At 35.7% G+C, this 19,845-nt stretch overlaps 1 protein-coding gene across 3 annotated transcripts in view; it reads right to left on the minus strand.

Moving 5' to 3' along the window:
• LOC107679814 (dystrobrevin beta-like) overlaps window positions 1–19,845 on the minus strand; it is a 48,945-nt gene that overhangs the window by 14,925 nt on the left and 14,175 nt on the right. For all 3 annotated transcript variants that reach the window (XM_016475497.1, XM_016475496.1, XM_016475498.1), the window contains exon 10: window positions 17,484–17,608. In XM_016475497.1, coding sequence (XP_016330983.1) covers window positions 17,484–17,608 — 125 coding nt within the window. The remainder of the gene's footprint in view (window positions 1–17,483; window positions 17,609–19,845) is intronic.

The raw sequence follows: 19,845 nt of genomic DNA on the forward strand, positions 1-19,845 counted from the left end.
CAACCACAGACCTCATTTAAATGCGTGGCATCTCCGATCGCCTGAGGTTAAAGAGTCGAGTAAAGTCAGCTCCTTTTAGACTGACTCTGATCATTACGGTGAGGGACTTCATGTAGGGTGAAGTGTTTACCCGTCCATAGTCCTGCCTCGACGCTGGGCTATATTTAGAGCAGAATACACACAAACCAACCCCTCTCTGTGCAAAACATGCCACATCTGGTCCATTTAAGTGATTTGCCGTCACGACACGCGTCACTCCGAGACTCGATGTGTTTTATTATTCACCCGATATTAAGTACTGTCAGTGGCCTGACACAATGACAACAAATGTAGCAGCTTACTTTCCAATATGTGTTCAAATGAAGGCATGCGGCACTAGAAAGCCTGCGAGGAACGGGCTGCTTTGGCAGCGGCTGTAAATAAACAGGGAATGGTGGATCTTATAAAGAGTGGGACTGAATTTTCGGCTGATGGAAATGTTTGTACCAGAGCTCACCAGTATAATAAAATACAAAATGTTACACAATAAACCGTGGGTTTCTGTAGGTATCTTTTTATCTTTAAAAGTATTTTTTTCTACATATAAGTGTACACCATATGTAATGGAGGCCAGCGAGTAGATGCTGTGCAGGTAAAACCTCACTCCCCTGATCTCAAGAGACGCACTACCGACTGATGCTAGAGGCTGCAGTGCAGTCTTTAGCCTCCTTGTTAGTGCGTCCGCCTCCCATGCCGGATACCCGGGTTCGAGACCCACTCGGAACAAGAACGAGGTGTGGCGGTGAGGACCTGGTAGAGAGGGGAGACGCACTAGCGACTGATGCTAGAGGCTGCAGTGCAGTCTTTAGCCTCCTTGTTAGTGTGTCCACCTCCCATGCCGGATACCCGGGTTCGAGACCCACTCGGAACAAGAACGAGGTGTGGCGGTGAGGACCTGGTAGAGAGGGGTTACATTGGTGCCGTGACCCGGACAAGAACGAGGTGTGGCGGTGAGGACCCAGGAGAGAGGGGTTACACATATATATATTATTTTAGTTTCAACAAATTTTTCAGAATGTACAACAGACATCAAATTATAGCAACAGTAATCTCTTTAGTTAATGAAAGCAAAATGAAAAAAAAACTGTCAATAATACTTTTCGATTTACACATCATAAAGTTGAATTTCTATAGCTCAAAAAGTAGAGCATGGCACTAGCAATGCCAAGGTCATAGGTTCAATTCCCAGTGAATGCATGATAATATATCTTTAATGCAATGCAAGTAGCTTAAAAAACATATACCAAATGCTTGAATGTGAATAATAAAAATACTTTAGTAAATTAAGATGCTTACAATGCTAGACAATTTTGGTTGTTTAAGAAAAATCTCATCAGACACTTCTGCCAAAACTTTGAAGTCAATCCCTCTGAAAGTTTTGTGTGTAATTCACACACTGCATCAAACCATCTCTTATAAATGCCACATTATGAAATACTGCTGGAGTGATGGCATGATCATTTTTCAGCTGCTGAAAAACTTTGCGTGAGAACTTGCCACAAGAATGTAAAACAAACTCTTATAACTGCTGTACTTTTTCACCACGTACATCTAACCATTATTTTCTTCATAAATCGTCATACAAATTAAGTAATCATGAATGTCACTGAATTTTAAAGGGACATTTCCACCAAAAATGAAAATTCTGTCCTCATTTATTCGCCTTCATCTCATTCCAAACTATATGTACTGTACTTTCTGTCTTCTGCAGAAGATATTTTTGAAGAATTCTGGTAACCAATCAGTTTTGGTTGGATAAATAAATAAATAAATATTTCAAAATATCTTCTTTTCTACAGAAGAAAGTCATAAAGTTTTGCAACGACATGCGAGTGAGTAAAATATGACAGACAATTTTCATTTTCACAACTACGGCTGAGGTCACACTTTATTTTAAGGTCCAGTTCTCGCCATTAACAAACTATGACTTTTGCCTCAATAAACTCCTATTTGCTGCTTATTAATAGTTAGTAAGGTAGTTGTTAAGTTTAGGTATTGGGTAGGATTAGGGATGTAGATTATGGTCATGCAGAATATGTGCTTTATAAGTACTAATAAACAGCCAATATGTTAATAATAGTCATGCTAATAAGCAACTAGTTAATAGTGAGAATTGGTCCCTATACTAAAATACCATGGCTGGGAAGATTTTCAGTGAATAACAACTTAAATTTCATTCTGTTACTCAAATGAAGTTATTGTATGGTACCGGAAGATGCAAAATATAGTTCTCAAGTCAAATCGACTACTTTTATGGTACTTCTTTCTATTGTAATTTCTGAACCTTTACATCATCTGTCCTAACTGACTTTTATTCTACGGAAAAGAGCAGCAAGAACATTCTACCTCAAATCTCTTTTTGTTTTCTATAGAAGAATGAAAGTCTCAAGTCTTGAGAGATTTAGAACGACATGAGGATGAATAAATGATGACAGAATTTCATTTTCGGCTAATCTGAGCCTTAAACTTCACGATGCTTGAAAGACCAAGTGACTACAAGCAAAGGCATTTGTCTTGGGAACCTGGGCATGTGTCCACAGCACAAAACAGAAAAAGCCAACCTGACCAGCTCTCTATTTACAAGATAAGGCTTTCGTTCCATCAAAGTTTATCTTCCGGATCACCTTGGGCTGCAGCCCAGCCCGGGAAGCGCAGAGGGTTCGGAGACAGCAGGCCAATTTCTCGATTCACTGCTTTTAGTCATCTGCCTTTGAAAGGCAAACTTTCAACCTAATTCTGCAGCGATGCAATAAACATGGAAAATATTCCGCCCAGAGAAAGATGCTACAATCTTCTACTCATCCGCGCGCAGCATAATTTCAAAACAAGCCATTTTACATAACAGGCTTAAGTGGAGGAGCTTAAAACACACACACACTCAATCAGCATGCAGACAGAAGCCTGTGTGGAGCGCTTACCTTTTTGAAGGTGTGGGCACCCCGGAGGAAATGAGAACGGTATCGTTCATGTCGTTGGGCACTGGCCTCAGCTGACTGCAAAATCACAGAGTTTGAGTCAAGCCTAGACACAAACCTACGGATGACGTTCGAAGCTTTCCAAGCGCGCGAGGGACATCAAACCGCTCTAAGAAGTGATGTTATTTTTGAAGTACATCATTTGAGCGCACATTAAACTTCCTCATCATAATCGCCTTCCAGATGCACACGTTTTAATTTAATGCTATTTGCCCAAACTTAATTAAGTTAACAAGACGACAAAAGGGTTTGGAGGAATTCTAATTAAAGCTGCAGAAATCCGAGAAGGCTGGGAGAAATAGGAGGGGGTGACATCGCAGAAGGTAATTTGTGTGAGTAAACAGTGCCATGGGATCCATCTGGACTCGATGCCCGCCAGTCCTCATGAACACACATGACAGGACCTTTCGCTTCATTTGATAAGGGTAATTCCAAAATGTTGATGTCATAAATCGCTTTTTGTCGACTCGCTATTTTTGGTTTTGGCAAACTGGTGGCTAATTCCTATTAATTCACAAAATCTTATTTGTACATTTTCATACAATCTGCTTGTTGTGACCCACTGATGGTGAGGTTTAGGGGTTGACCTTCATGCTTACTTTATTTCTAGAAATCGCACTTTTTTTGCTCAAATCACATCATAGAAATTCATACGAAATCACCAAATTAAAAACTTCCCTGCCTTATATTATAATGTAATTTTTTCTGTGAAATTGTAAATAAAACAGATTATTGGAGTACATTTTACAAGAAAATACTATTTCATTCTTTCTACTTCAAAACTGTATGTTTAATTCAATGTATTGCTTACAATTTCTTTGTATTTAATTGTGAAATTTGCTGTCAGTTTCTGAGTGAAAACTGTTTCTATACTTTTTTTTAAGTCTATTTCTTTCATGTTTATTTTTCCTATTTTTTACCTCATTTAATAAATTTTCACAATTATTTCCATCATTTTTCCAGTTATTTATGATTAATGAATAGTTATTTTTTTTAAACAATCTTTTAAAAAAACATTAAAAACTTCCCTTCCTTATATCACACTGTAATGTGTGTGTGTGTGTGTGTGTGTGTGTGTGTGTGTGTGTGTGTGTGTGTGTGTGTGTGAAATTATACATAAAACAGATTATTGGAGTACATTTTACAAGAAAATACTATTTCTTTCATTCTACTTCGAAATTGTATGTTTAATTCAATGTATTACTTACATTTTCTTTTTAATTAATTGTGAAATTTGCTGTCAGTTTTCTGTACCAAACGGTAACGGTTTCTATACCAAATTTGTTTATTTTTCCTTTTTTTACCGTTTGTTTGATGCATTTTCACAAATGTTTTCCATATTTTTTCCCTTATTTATGATTAATGGATAGTTTTGTTTTTTTTGTACAATCTGCTTCAAAATCAGAGTTTAGCACAACTTGAAAAATCTATATTAACTCCAGAAATTTCCATAACTTTTCAGTGACTTCCTAGTCTGAAAATCATAATTTTAAAATTCCCTGATATTCCCAGGTTTTCCATGAACCTTGCTCATATCTGAGGTGTTTGTCTACTGCAATCGAAAATACAATCTCTTTAAATGAAAGGAAACATCCAAAGAATGTCGTTCCTTAGTTCGGTCACTCAGAGGTTCAGCACATTAGCATTACTGAGACGTCCTAACGTTAATGTTCCCTGAGGCTGCTAGCATCATGTCACACGACTCGTGAACTGCCGTCGTATTGCAATCCGAGCAGCCGAGCTATGGCATCCTTCTGAGACCTTGAAGGAAATAGTTAGCAGCATCGAGCAAAGTGATCCAACACATGGCAAGCAAATCCACAACAACAATGCTAGACATTTACTATAACTGCATGTTAAAAACTGTTCTATGCAATTACTCACTCACCTCCCACAAGGCAAAGAGTGGCCGTCTGTCAAGTGGCGAGACGTAAGCGGTGACCGCTCTGTCCAGCTGCCTGTCCTGTTCTGTGCTCAACTGAAGGAGCATCTCAATGCACAACACTGCCGCTGTCTCCAAGGAAACCTGACAGTCACGTGACATGGTGACGATCCAGACACACTCTTACTCTCTCCTTTTCCCTCTCTCTCTCTCTCTCTCTCTTCCAGCCTCCCGGCTCCTTGGTTTAGATGCACGTACAGTACTTTCAGCCACTCAGAAAGACACGCTATATTCTTCCCTAAGAACATTGCAAATTCTCCAATCTTTGTTTCCAGCCACCCACATTAGTCGTAATCCAGAGCAAACAATCCCCTCTTTTCCAGCAGAGAGCTTCATTTACAACACAATTACTGAACACAATGCAGCCTACACAAAAACAATAGTCTAATACTTTAAGTGCAAATCTACATATTTTCAAAATTGACTAGTTGGCAGTTTTGTCTGAACTAGCTCTGCATAATTAGACTGGTTTAGACACCTAAGACATGCTTCATACAGCCATTTCCATACGTTTTTCAAGCCTATCACAAAGTTTTGAAAGAGCTGATGCAACTCCATGCCGTTTAGTTGTAAACCTGTGTGTCAAAAAAAACGATTATATACATTGTGGAAAGAAATGTCACCAAAATAGATAGACGCTAAATGGTACAACTGTTTAAAGGGGTCATGAACTGAGAAATCAAAATTCACTTGATCTTTTGATATGTAAAAGGTCATAATGCTATAAAAACATTCTGTAAGTTTCAGAACTCAAAACTTTCTCGTTAGTCTAAAAACAGCTTATATTGAAGGCAGTCTGCAAAAACGACAGGTTGTGGAATGTGCCACTCTATGATGTAATAGTGTGGATAAGCACCACCTCTGCAGAAGAAGATTAACGCCTGCAATCGCTACCTGTTTAGCCCCACCCACCGATTCGTGCATGTAATGTAAATAATGAGAGCGGCGAACGCAGGTCTATGCAGAAACCAAACAATAAAGAAAGACAAGAAGACACCATGCAGTGCCAAGTTGTGGAAAAACCGTCTTTGCATTGCCTTGATTCTGATCCTAACACTAGGAAAGAGTGGATTAACTCTAGACCGCGCCAGTAAGAACTTGGTCCTTTGCTCACTCCATTTTACTGCGGATTTGTTTACAAACAAGGCACAATTCGATGCCGGATTTTCAGAAAGACTGAAACTAAAAGACGATGCTGTGCCAACTACTGTATATTGGATCCGATGTCGCACTACACGAGTGTGAGTAACTGTTTTTATTACGTGATCACTATTGCTTTGTCTGGTATTACAGATCGTTTGATATGTACTGAGTGTTTTTGCATTTTTAACCTAAATCACTGCAGCGTCCATCTATGAAGGATGTAGTCTGTCAAACATACACAACTGTTAGCCAATCATAGCAGTGGGCGTTTACTTCCAAGTCTAGAATCCGCCACGCCTATTCAAATTAGGGGGGGTCAAAACAGGACAGAAAATAGCCTATTACTTCTAAATTATGATGTCTTTTTATGTAAACATCTTGATAACATTATAAGTGGACCTCAGAGAACAGTACAAAATAATAACAAAGGCAGTTCATGACCCCTTTAAAGGTCATTCCTGGCATATGGCATTTTGGAGCTGATGTGTGAATGGAAGCAGTATGGATAAAGAACGGAAAACCATTGTGTGTGTGAATAGCACATGTAGTACATTTACTGGACAAGGTAATCTGGCATGTTTACTAAATATAATGGGTTTCATGTGTGAATAAGGCTGGTAGTGACCGTCTTGAAATTTTTGTTGAGGAGTTTGTCAATTTGTTGCAAAAGCAGTTGTTTGTACTGTAGGGATGAATTTAGAGACACCAGATAGAGTTTTATAACAGAATTAAATTGAATTTTTTATTGAATTATGCATTTACTAGTGGTTAAACGGATCGTAGTTGATCCGTGATCCGTACGGACCAAGCCCCACGGTTCGGCACGCATGTGATCCGCGGATTAATTGCAAAATGTAACCATAATAAGTTCAACCATAAGTTCATCATTTGTTCGTATTTACACAAGCAAGCGAATTTTAAACAATTCCAGAGAGAAAAGGCGAAAGGGAACTCGATTCTTTACTCGCGCGCTGTTCTCAACGCGCACAGCCGCACACACATGAAGCGCACACACGCGTTTCAGACGGCACGCGAACACCAAACTGAATCCTCTTCTGAATCCTCTGAACAGACACATACACATAAAATTATGACAAAATACCCATCTCGACCATCATTCAGGTAAACGCAGTCAGTTATGTCTCAAGTGAATGAAAACAGCTGAGAAAGAAATCGGATGTGATGTGTATAATTATATCGGGTCCGTTCATCAGGTCTTAAAGGGACAGCAGCCTATAAATACTGCTGCTGTCATTAAAGATCATCAAACAACAAAATAGCTGTGATAAAAATCTATATGTAATTTATACAGTGAACACTATGCAGTGTTATTTTCCTTAATTATTACATTTCTGTATTTGAATGCTACCAACCTTATTTTATTTGTAACATATTCTGTTGTATTTATCTATGCTTGTAATTTGTGTATTTGTTCTTATTTTTACTGGCCGTTCTCTTGTCTCTTTAATCGTGTTTAAACTTTCTTAATTAATTTATACATAATAATTATTTGCTGTGGTATCAAAGAAGTACTTCGCTTTAAGTAATAAATGGAAAGCAAGTTAAAATAAAAAAATGTTTCTTTTCTTGCTGATCCGAAAAATGATCCGATCCGTGGGTCAAAAACCGTAATGTGATCCGAACCGTGAGATTTGTGATCCGTTGAACCACTAGCATTTACTGAACTATACATAATTTATATATCTAACATTGAAAGTGAGTAGATAGATACACTGTGAACTTCAAAGTGAATATTTAAAATAATAATTTATAATAACATTCTATTATAATAATATATAATAATTTGGTTTGACTTTAGTGAAATGTCAAAATCCAATTAAATTCTAATTAAAAGTCCATTTATTCAATAAAAATAAATATTTTTATAATGCCACTAAAATATTTCTGTATGCATGAAAATGTAAAACGTCTCGGTTACATACGTAACTTTAGGTTCACTGCACAAAACAATTTTTTTGAAGTTGTAAATAAAACAGATTATTAGAGTATTGTCAGTCCTGTGTCTGGTGTTTTGTTCCCCATGTGTTCCATGACCCAGTTTTCCCTCATGTTTAATTATGTTTATTGATCCCAGGTGTTTCTCGTCTTCCCCTCGTCATGTCTTGTGTATTTAAAGTGTTTCCTGTTCTTAGTTCTGCGTCCTGTATTGAATGTCGTCTTTCCCCGCTACGTGTGATTTCCTTATTCCTCAGATATTATTAAAGTCTCTGTGTTTGAAGTCAACTCCTCGTCTCCTCGTTCCTCGCTCCGTGCTCCTCACAGTAGCGGTTTGTGACAAGTATGTTTTGAATTAAAATATTATTTTCAGTCTTTCTACTTCAAAATTTCACATTTAATGTGTTACTTGCCATTTCTTTGTGAAATTTACCATCAGTTTCTGAGGTTTTTTTTTTGTTTGTTTTTTCAGTGTAAGGGAAGGGATCCAGGGAGACCATCATATTTTGGGGGTCCTTTGCATTAAAAAAAATGGGAGAAAAAATCTTTAACACTGTCAGCACACTAAAAACACTCTGCAAGCTTCTTTAAAAAGACAAAATAAATCTACTAAAATTAAACTAATCAACCTCACCAATCAACCAGTCAGTTATTGGACAACTAGTCAACTCTGACCAATCCTTCAGGCACAGTCACCTAAGCAAGCATACCACTGCAATCCTCCATGCTAGATTTATGGGATAAGTTGATGTAGTATGGGAAACTTTGATGCCTTTCTAATTGGGTATATCTCTCCAATCAATGTGCATATGGTGCAATATGATCCTAAAAATGTAACCCACTACTAACAGGTGCCACCCCATCACTCTTAGTCAATAGATACGGATTCTTCAGCTCTAATTTGAACCTCAAATGCTACATCTTAGCTAATGTCCAACCACTCAAATTTGTCAAGCAGAACAAACCAGGATGAAACCGTCTCCTAAACTTTGATTAGCAGACTCCTCTAGATTCAAAGCCAGAGACTGACAAGTCTTAGATGTCGGACGTGCTACGAATGTAGATTTATTCATCCTGATGTTCTGTCCTCAGCAGAGAGGAAAAATCACGCTCACATCTTTTTTATGAGGTCAAATGAATTACATCAAGGGCCGTTCACAGGCACTCATCTCCTCTGGTTAATTACAGTGAAGTGAGTACTTTCACAGAGCCCGAGCTGGAGAAATATGGAGCATCTAATATTCCGTCTCAGCTGAAAGTTATCAATGCATGTGCTGCCTTCCAGGCGGTTTATGCCTCTGGTTCTGGGCCCATGCTGCACATCTGCAGTGAAACATCAGTGTTATATGACCTTAGCTGTTTATATATCACTGTCTATTTTGGCTAATTTACATTAATTCATACAGATTAAGCAAATAAAAGAAAGAGGAACGGCATATGCACATTTGGTAAACAAGTTCCTAATGAAATAAACATGAAATCAAACTGAACTTATTGACTTTCCTTTTTGAAGTACATTCCTACAAAGAAGATTTAGTACATATTGGTATATTTAATTTTTCAGATTTTTACACCATAGTTGAAACAGGAACAAAATGTTTTCCCCCAAACTAAAAAGTATTTTTAAAATATTTATTTTTAATTATATATTTTAAATAAAAATAAAAAATAAATAAAGACTATGCCACACTAGTTTTTAGAAGAATTATCATTTTTTTAATTATGATAATTTTCTTTTGTAAAATGTTTTACAAGAAAATACTATTTCAGTTTTTCTACTGAAAAAAACTTTTCTACTTCTACTACTACTTTTATTTCATGCTTAATTCAATTTGTTACTTGTTTGTGACATATTTCAGAATTAAAATTGTTTCTACATTTTTATTTTTTGGTTTTCAGTTTTTAATTTTTTTTCATGCTCTCAAAAACATTATAATTAATTTTAATCCAGAAATTAAGAATATTTTCATCATAGAAGAGGTGTAATCAAGTCTTTTTTTCATTAATTGTTTTTTTCGAATGATTTAATAGATCTGTGAGCATCAATCATTGACCTATTTACCATACATACAACCCACGAACATTCTGTCAGTGGTTCAAGAAACGATATGCTTTGCGCTATTTTGTTTCATTTATATCCACTGCAAATTAGTCACAGACATCTGTCCCTGCCTATGGTTCAGCATGTCCTAAAGAACTCCATCTGTCAAACAGGAGAAGATCTGAAAGGCATGCCTTCATATGCCATCAGCTGTCAGAAAAACAACACTCCAGCAGTTTATCATAGAAATTCATCTCAATCTTAAAACAACAACAGCAAGGCTGTCCACAGAGTTCCTGGGTCTGTCTGATTCACGTGGCTGAGCAGACATTTTCCTTTTCTCTGACTCTGCCACGACCAATCAGAACGAGGCGGCCTGCAGCTTGTGACAGTGGGATGTGGAGGATCATGTTGATGGATGTCACCTTGAGGTCAAAGCCAACAGGAACACTATGCTGACCAATTGTGAGGGGCAGTAATGGGTAGTCAGACATGTTTACGCTGATCTGCCGGCTACCCAAAGAGCAAGAGATGATCATGACGGGGCAGAGCTCTAATAATGAGGATCCTGATTTGTATTATTTTCTGTTCCTAACCAAAACTCATGCAACTGATGACATATAGCTCTTCAATGGAGTATCAAATAACAGCAATCATGAGATTTTAAATAAAAAAATAAAATCTACAAGGAAGATGAGATATATGCCAAAGTGTAATATGCAGAGTTTGGAGTCATAAATAAATACATAAAGTGTGACCAATAGTAATATGCAACCTCATTTGAAATACGTGATTGTAGCGACATCTCTGCAAAATTATAATACTTCGCTTCTAGCACATTTTGCGACACTTTCAAGATGAAATCCGGTTCAGTTAGTGGTGCTAAAAGCCTGTTCAGATTTATCTGAAACAGATGAATGTGAATCTGACAATGTTTTATTATGTTGGATGTTGTACTGCATGCATCACGGCAGTTTAGTTTGATAGCGCTAAAAGGTTAATGCTCTTTTGCATTTGAAAATAACATACCACCTCTACCCTAAACATCAGCAAACATGAGTAAAAAATGCATGCATTTGCTGAAGAAACCATCCCTTTTATCCTGCTTCAAGTCTTTTAGCTCTTTTTTGAGCTCATTTTTTAGTGACTCGTGACTCTGCATAGCAAATGCAATAATATACCAGGTGCGCTACCGAGCATTTTTTCTTGCTACATCAGAAAAGCCATACATATGGAGCTGGTCATGTAATGCAAATGTCAAAATTATTTAGTTCATAAATGCTGCACAATGGTAAAAGTGTTTTGAAGTCATAACAGTATTTTGCAAAGAACTGCTTAAAAACTGGAATAAAATTTGTTGGTGTTTTACTGCCTCTGTTGTTCATTTCAGCTAGAAACTAGTGAATTGTATGCATAGGTACATTTTCTGCAAAAATGCAGGCAGATGCATGTATTTCCAATGAGCCTAGGTTAGTAATACATGTATTAGCAAGTACAACTATTAATAGATTATGACAACACCAATGAGATTTATCACAGCAGAACCACTTCCTTCAATACCCAATATAAGAATGCATAAATCTCTGTCTGAGCTGAGGGAGACGCTCAATGAAACAGACTATAATATCTGTTAGAGTCCATAAAAGTGGCATTGTAAAATTCCATAGTCATAGTAACCAGCAAACACTGGAGGCTTGAAATTGATTTAGCACTAAAGAGATTGTGTGGCCCACAGGCACCTCAAACTACATTTAGATAAGTTGAGCGGACATTATGTGACAGAAGGGGAGAAATTGAATAGCTGAGTATTCAGAGTCCATGTTTACTGTCAGAATGAACCTCTTTCTTACTTTTTAATATGTTAATGCTCTTATTGTAAGTGATTTATCTGTGCACATTACAGGGGGAAAATGTATGTCTTTGTAGTCTTTAATGAAAATATGCTAAGTTGCTCATCCTCTGAAATGATTTTCCTTGTCACTTACATCATTTTCTCATTTAAATCCTGATTGTTTCTGAAATATGTCACATTACAGAAGTTAAATGGGCTGCGAATGCCATTTCATGTCTTTAAATGTGTGAAAATGTGCACCGCATTGTAATCAAGGTCTGATATTCATCTATTCTAATTCAACACTTTCATATCTCTAATTGTTGCGTGGCCAATTAAAGCAAGCATTACAAAAGTCTCTTACAAAAGTCTCTCTCTTTATCCCTAAATAGAAAATAAATTTCTACAAGTCTTTCACACAAGGACTATTTGAAGCTGATGCTATTCGAGTGGTACAAAGGGATATTTCAAGAGCAGTTTTAATTGCTTAGCAATCTGAATTTGGGAACTAAAAATAGACGACGCTGGCAGCTGAACACGAGCTGGCAAATGTGCCCTTTGGTCACAGTGAGTTCAGAGGCAATTTCATCATTAAATCTGAATCTATTCTAGGTGGTAATAAGACGGAAAAATTTAAACACTCTTTCATAAGATGTATTATTTCATCATTGATTTACACGCATTTAGAATTCAATTTAAATCAGATCTAAGAAAACATTTAAATATATATTTGATCTTGAATATGCCTCAAGGGAGCTCACATTTTGCGTGAAACAGGATGCGCGTTTTAAAGCAAATGGAGTTTAGATGTTAAATACGAAGTACAAGATCTGCATGTATTTGTAAACCAATATTTAAAAGCACAGATTTAATGTGTGGAGCCTTTGAACCTTGTAATTTAAAGATATTCAGAAAATATATAGGCTAAATATCTATAACTTTTCATACAAAACCATCAAAGTCAACACAAAAAATTAAATGCTACAGATTATGCCAATAACAGGAATAATAATAGCAGACAGTTTAAAAACTGGCATTAACTGTCTTGAAATTTATTACTGAAACTAGTGAATGTTATACAAGTACTGCTTCATAAGTTTTGTGTAAGTGCGAATGTCCCTTAAAGGGGAAGAATTTATAAACCCATCATTATAGAGTTTTTCTATGCCTAAAATCTTCTCTGCAACGCTGCATTTCTTAATTCATTCCCATTGTCAATAAAAATATTTAAGCTAAATAAAAAATGTAAAAATAAAATCTAGACTAGTTTTCCTCAATAAGTAAATGCAACTAGAAATCAAGAAACGTGCATGATTCTACCAAGCGGCAACCTCCCGCTCTCTCTCGTGAAGCCAACACGGAAGTGACTTAAACTGTAATTCGTCAACTGGCCGCTAGAGGCTGGCTGCAAAAGGGAGTCAATCCCATAGACTCCCCATGTTAAAATGCCCAACTTTACAGCAGAAAAAAACATGTTTACAGCCTGGTTCAAAAAATGATTTTGGTCTATATAGCTAATTTTGCCCTTCATGACAACTGTGAGGGGGGTGAATTTTTTTATAACTCATCCGTTTAAATTATATTAAGCCTTAAAGTTCTGCATAATTAAGGGCGTGGCCACTTGAGTGACAGGTGGATTGCCACTGCTGTCACCACCATCGAGCTAGGTGGGCGTGGTTTCAACAACCAGCTCCCGCCTCTTTGCCCATCTTCGATTATCCGGGAGTGACGCGCGGTGACACGCTGCCAAGATGGCGACGGCCGCCTCCGCCCACTTTTGAGCTTCAAAAACTCTCTTCGGAACCCTACGGGTGACGTCACGGACACTACGTCCATGTTTTTATACAGTCTATGGATTCTACATCCAAGCCACTAGGAGTCAGTATAAAGTATTCATATAATATAAAATATTAATTGTTTATGAAGCAGAAACTAATTATTGCAATTGTAATGTTTATAGTAGACCATATAGACAAGGTGTTGCGTCATTCGCAACATATTATTTTTTTTTTGTAATGTGGCATAATAAGTTAAACAAAATTAACCCCCCACCCAAAACTTAATTTTAATCCACCAGAAATTGATTGGATTGTGAAAATATGCATTTTATACCAGAACGGTGATTGGCGGCTGGGGGGAAAAGGTTAAAAAGTAAAAGGTATTCATGACATCAGTTAAAACGTAAAGTCATTTCAGAGGCAGAGAAAATGATTACATTTAAAAACATAAAAAAAAAAAAAATGAAATGATGTGCAACCTCGTTCAATAAGACCAGGAATGTTATGTGCATTAAAAAAGTAATCAATTTTGGTATTGATTAAGGTGACTCAAAAATAAAGAAAAGTTCAAAAATATGTTCAGTTGTCTTGTTGGCAGTCATCCACCATCCTTTGCTTCAGACAGAAAGGGTCACAGGAAATGTCTGCGAGAAACATTTGGTTTAAAAAGCTTGTATATCTCTATACAGATACAGAGCGGGATCCTCGAGGGGATGCGCCTCAGGTACTATCAGCGGCCTCCATTGCATTTAAAACTCCATCCGTTTTAGTGCAGCTATACACTGTAAAAAGTAATCACTGAATCTACTTAAGAAAAGCGAGTAAACATAACTGATTTTTACAAATTTGTTGAATTTACTTAATTACACTGTGTTATGTGAACTTTCAGGTGGATGCAATAGTTAAACTAAACAACTTTAGTAAACAGTACTTAAGAGCATCTAGTTTGTTGGATTAAAGGTCTGTTTCCATTGTCTGGTGCAAAGAACAATGAATACAGTTTTTTTTTTGTTTTGTTTTTTACAGATAGGGTTCTGAATCTTTTTTCTTCAAGCTGTCAAATATCAGTAAGATTTCAGCTTTTTGGCTTACCCACAAGCTGTTGCTGCCTCATAATCCAGTAGAGCGTTGTTTGCAAATGTTTAACCTGAATATGTACTCTTAAAATTTAACTTATTTAATATACTTATTTTTGTCATATTGTGCTCCTGTTTCTAGGACTATGATGATTCATGATTGATCATTCTTGACTTAGAAAAAGGTAATTCTAGAAAATGGTGAATCTAGATTTATAAGGTGTCATAAAAGGGATGTTGATGGGTTTTTTTTTTCTATTTATTTCCTGAGTGCAGTATGTGCAATTTTTCTTACAGTGTTAAATTGTTGATTTGATAGCATGCCTAAAAAGTAATGACTTGAAGTAACATTGTTTTAAACAAATAAATGCCCTATTGTTGTGCTAACAATCTGTTTTCTGTCTTTGTATTAACAACTTCAAGTTTTGAGTACAGCTTACTTGAGAAATTTAAGGCAATCAGTTTCCACACATTTGTCTAGTAATGTGAACAAAGCAGACTTGTTAAGAGAACTGTTTTGTTTGAGTTCTGTGCACTAAGCTTAATTTAAATCTCTAAGTTGGCTGAACTTGTCAAATTGAGTTAGCAACACTCAAGTTTTCTGGTAACCTATACATATACACAAGTTACCTATACAAAGTTACAGTAAGTTTTATTAACTCAAAAATTATAAACTAATTTGCTTGAGAAATTTGAGGCAAATCAGTTTCCACAGGTTTTCCAAGTAAGTTCAACTCATTACTTTTTACAGTGTATTCTCTGCCAACTCAGAAATGCCACTGGAGCATGACTGTGCACTTCAGCTATTATTTTAGTCCCCACAGGAGACCGTCTGCCTGCATGGGATCTAAGGACTTATTAAAGCTTAATTTTTTACTTCACATTTTTTCACTTCATAAACAGCACCATGCACTTTGTCTGGACTGCTGTGATGTTGGTGACATGTCTTCCTCAAGGTCAGATTTTAATGCTGATCATCAATGCACAATATTGAAGTCCAGGAATGAAATTTATTAAATAATGAATTTAGCATGTAAAATAAAGTACTATTGTTTTTTTGTTGCTGTTGTTTTATAAATAAAATAAAATAACAGTTTTTTACTTTAATATATTTCAAAATGTCATTTATTCCCGTGTCAGCATCCATTACTCCAGGCTTCAGTGTCACATGATCCTTCAGAAATCATCCTGATATGCTGATTGGTGCTCAAGACATATTTCTCATTATCATCAATGTTGAAAGCAGTTGTGCTGCTTAATGCTTTTGTGTAAACCATGATACATTGTTTTTCCCCAGGACTATTTGATGAAAAGAAAGTTCAAAAGAAGAAAAATTATTTGAAACACAAATGTGACCCTGGACCACAAAACCAGTCATAAGGGTCAATTTCTTGAAATTTCTGAAAGCTGAATAAATAAGCTTTCCATTGATGTATGTTTTGATAGAACAATATTTTGGCCGAGATACAACTATTTGAAAATCTGGAATCAGAGGGCGCAAAAAAAAAAAAAATCTGTATTTTTGGCTATTGCTACAAATATACCCCAGCGACTTAAGACTGTTTTTGTGTTCTAGGGTCACAAATCTGTAACATTATAAATGTCTTTAGTGTCACTTTTGATCAAATTAAAGCATCATCACTGAACAAAAGTATTATTTCTTTCTATAAACATACATTAATATAAATGTACTGTTAATTTTTGATTACACTATAGTAAAAAATCCTAGTTGTTTCAATTTAGCAGACTTTAAGTATACCAGTTGATGCCAAAAGTATTTTTATTAAGCACATAAATATATAAATGTATTTGTAGTATACTTAGCACAAAATTAATGTATTTCAAATACATTTTAGTATATTTCCACTAAGGTATTTAGCACATTTTCATTGATTAAAATTATATGTCATGATAAACTAGACTAAAATTGATGACTAAATTAGACAAAAACTGACTAAAATGAATTATCATGAGGTGCAGTCTTACATGCTTTACTGCTGTTCATTTTCCTCACCCACAGTTCAAAAACTACAAGCATGATATTATAAAATCACGCGATTGTTCTCCGAGCTGTTAATACTTTATATGGCTCATAATCAAATAACGCTGGTGCTTTATCAGCAAAATAAATGAACACAGTAAATCTGCTACACTTTCCCTCCAGAGGAGGGCACATATGTTCTGCAGTTTTATGGTCTTCATCAATCCCCAAGTTCATGTGTCAGTTAATGAAAGTACTTATAGATCAGGACCTGTTCCTTAGAGCGAAGGTCTGGCAAGATTGACTCAGCTCCCTGATATTTATAATTCAGTAAACGAGAAAACTGTACCCATATATTTCTACACACAATATCTTTCTTCTTGGCATTTCCTAATCACATTTCTTTCCCATGACAGATCTGCAGATCAATATTCGCTCTCGCTATAGAATAAGAAACAAATACTGTGGAATTGCAGACAAGAGGACGTGATTACAATTACAACCTGATTGTTATATAAATGTAAAGAAACAGTATCGAGAAACAGTAACACTTTATAAAGCCGTAAGCCCCGTCTGGATCAACTTTGCGTTCGTATGCTGTAGCAAATGCGAGCTGTTTGTTCAAAGTTCCTCAGAAATGCAGTGAATGAATGGTTTGGGATGTATATGTCGTACAGAGCTGAGATAGCAGAGAGAAATTGGATTGGATAAGCACTCTTACGTGGTGTGTGCGAGGTCCTGAGGTCTTTCCGCTGCCTCTGGGAACACAGGGTGAGGCGGCTCTCCCATCGGCATGCAGCCCAGAGATTTACTGATGGCATGGCTGAGCTTCTTTGCTGGAGACTTCTGTAAAATGAGTGAAAAAATCCCGCAAAGTTCAAAATAAATACGAAATACAATACCTTACATGTACTTAACTAACAAAATCAAATGCAATTCAAATATATGCATAAAGAGGGAATTAATGCGCATTTATTCTGTACATAAAAATCGCAGACATACTTCCCATGTGAAGCTAGAGCATTTTATATAATTTAATGGAGAGATATATGTGATACATTTCATTTAAAGTTAATGAAAAAATGTCTTTGATTCAGCAAAATCCTTGCTCTGTGGTTAGAAAAAAAATCTTTATCGAGGTGGTAAGAATGCGAATCGTTTCCTGAGCTGTGATTTCCAGCAGTGTGACTGAGCTTTGGAACAACGCTTGAGTATTAAAAATGTAATCAATATAACTCACTCGCTGAAAAACACGAACGAAGAATGACGTTTAACCGGAAACAAAAGACTTGCTGCTCATCCATCCCTCACTCATGGCCAAACAATTTTGCTATTGAACACGTACACTACTGTTCAAAAGTTTGGGGTCCTTATGATTGCTTTTTTTTTTTTTGGAAAGAAATAATTACTTTTATTTAGCAAGGATGCATTAAATTGATCAAAAGTGACAGTAAAGTCATTTATAGTGTTACAAAATATTTATCTTTCAAATAAATGCTGTTCTTTTGAACTTTACACTGCCGTTAAAAGGTTTGGGCTCAGTAAGATTAAAAAAAATAATAATAATAATTTTATGGATTATCTTATGCTCATTAAGGCTGTATTTATTTGATCAAAAATACGAAGAAAAAAACTGTAATATTGTGAAATATTATTGTAATTTCTAATATTGGCTTCCTATTTTAATATACTTTAAAATATAATTTATTTCTGTGACGCAGCACTGAATTTTCATCAGCCATTACTCCAGTCTTCAGTGTCACATGATCCTTCAGAAATCATTCTAATGTGCTGATTTATTATTAGTGTTGAACCTGTTGTGCAGCTTAATATTTTTTTGGAACCTGTGATATATTTTTCTTTAATGTTTTGATGAATAAAAAATTAAAAAGAACAGCATTTATTCAAAATAAAATATTTTCTAACAATACAAGTCATTACTATTAATCCATTTAACACATGCTTGCTGAATATTAAAAAAAACAAAAAGAAAGAAAAAATGTACTGACCTAAACTTTTGAATAGTAGTGTATATTGTACCACAAAATTTCTTTTTTTTAATTTTTTTTCAAACTTTTTATTTATCAGTGAATCCTAAAAAAATTATCACAGGTCCCAAAAAATATTAAGCAGCACAAATGTTTCCAACATTGGTTATAAATCAGCAAAATTCAGCATATTAGAATGATTTCTGAAGGATCATGTGACACTGAAGACTGGAGTAATGATGCTGAAAATTCAGCTTTGTGTCACAGGAATAAATTATATTTTAAATTATATTAAAATAGTAAATTGTTATTTTAAATTGCAATAATATTTCACAAAATTACAGTTTCTTTCTGTATTTTTGATCAAATATATACAGCCTTGATGAGCACAAGAAAATTAAAAAAACGTTAAAAATCTTATTGATCCCAAACTTTTGAACGGCAGTGTATATTCATCAAAAGAACCTGAAAATAATTATTCCAGTTTTTACACACACACACAAACACACACACACACACACATATATATATATGTTACTATATTATTACATTAAAACAGTATATTAAATATGATTAAAATGTATAATTAATAATAATATTATTTCATATTTAAAAAGCATGTCCAGAAATTTCTTCGGACAAGAATTTCTGTCAAACCTTAGACTGCATAATTGAGATCTGTTGTGATTAATGACTTCAGTTCTGGTCTATTGCTCTAACTGTAACGCCCCTGTGGACTGTTTGTTGTGGTTTCTTCCCTTTGTGTTGGTTTAGCCCGTCTAATCATTAGTTAATCACCGTCATTGTGCTCACCTGTCTGCCTCTAATTATTCACCCCATATTAGTTCCTGTCTGTCTGACCATTGGTGTCGGTTATTGTTAATGTTACCGCGAGTGTGTGTCTCGTCGTCCTCGTTGTCCTGCCTGCCTCCACACACCCGATTCCGTGACACTAACAAAGCCACTGAACACACTAAATATAGTATATGAATTTGAATATACAGTCGTGGTCAGAATTATTCGCACACTTGGTAAATATGATTAAAGAAGGCTGTGAAAATAAATCTGCATTGTTAATCATTTTGATCTTTTATT

This window comes from Sinocyclocheilus anshuiensis, unplaced genomic scaffold, assembly GCF_001515605.1.
Source record: "Sinocyclocheilus anshuiensis isolate Anshui unplaced genomic scaffold, SAMN03320099.WGS_v1.1 scaffold676, whole genome shotgun sequence".
NCBI lineage: Eukaryota > Metazoa > Chordata > Actinopteri > Cypriniformes > Cyprinidae > Sinocyclocheilus > Sinocyclocheilus anshuiensis.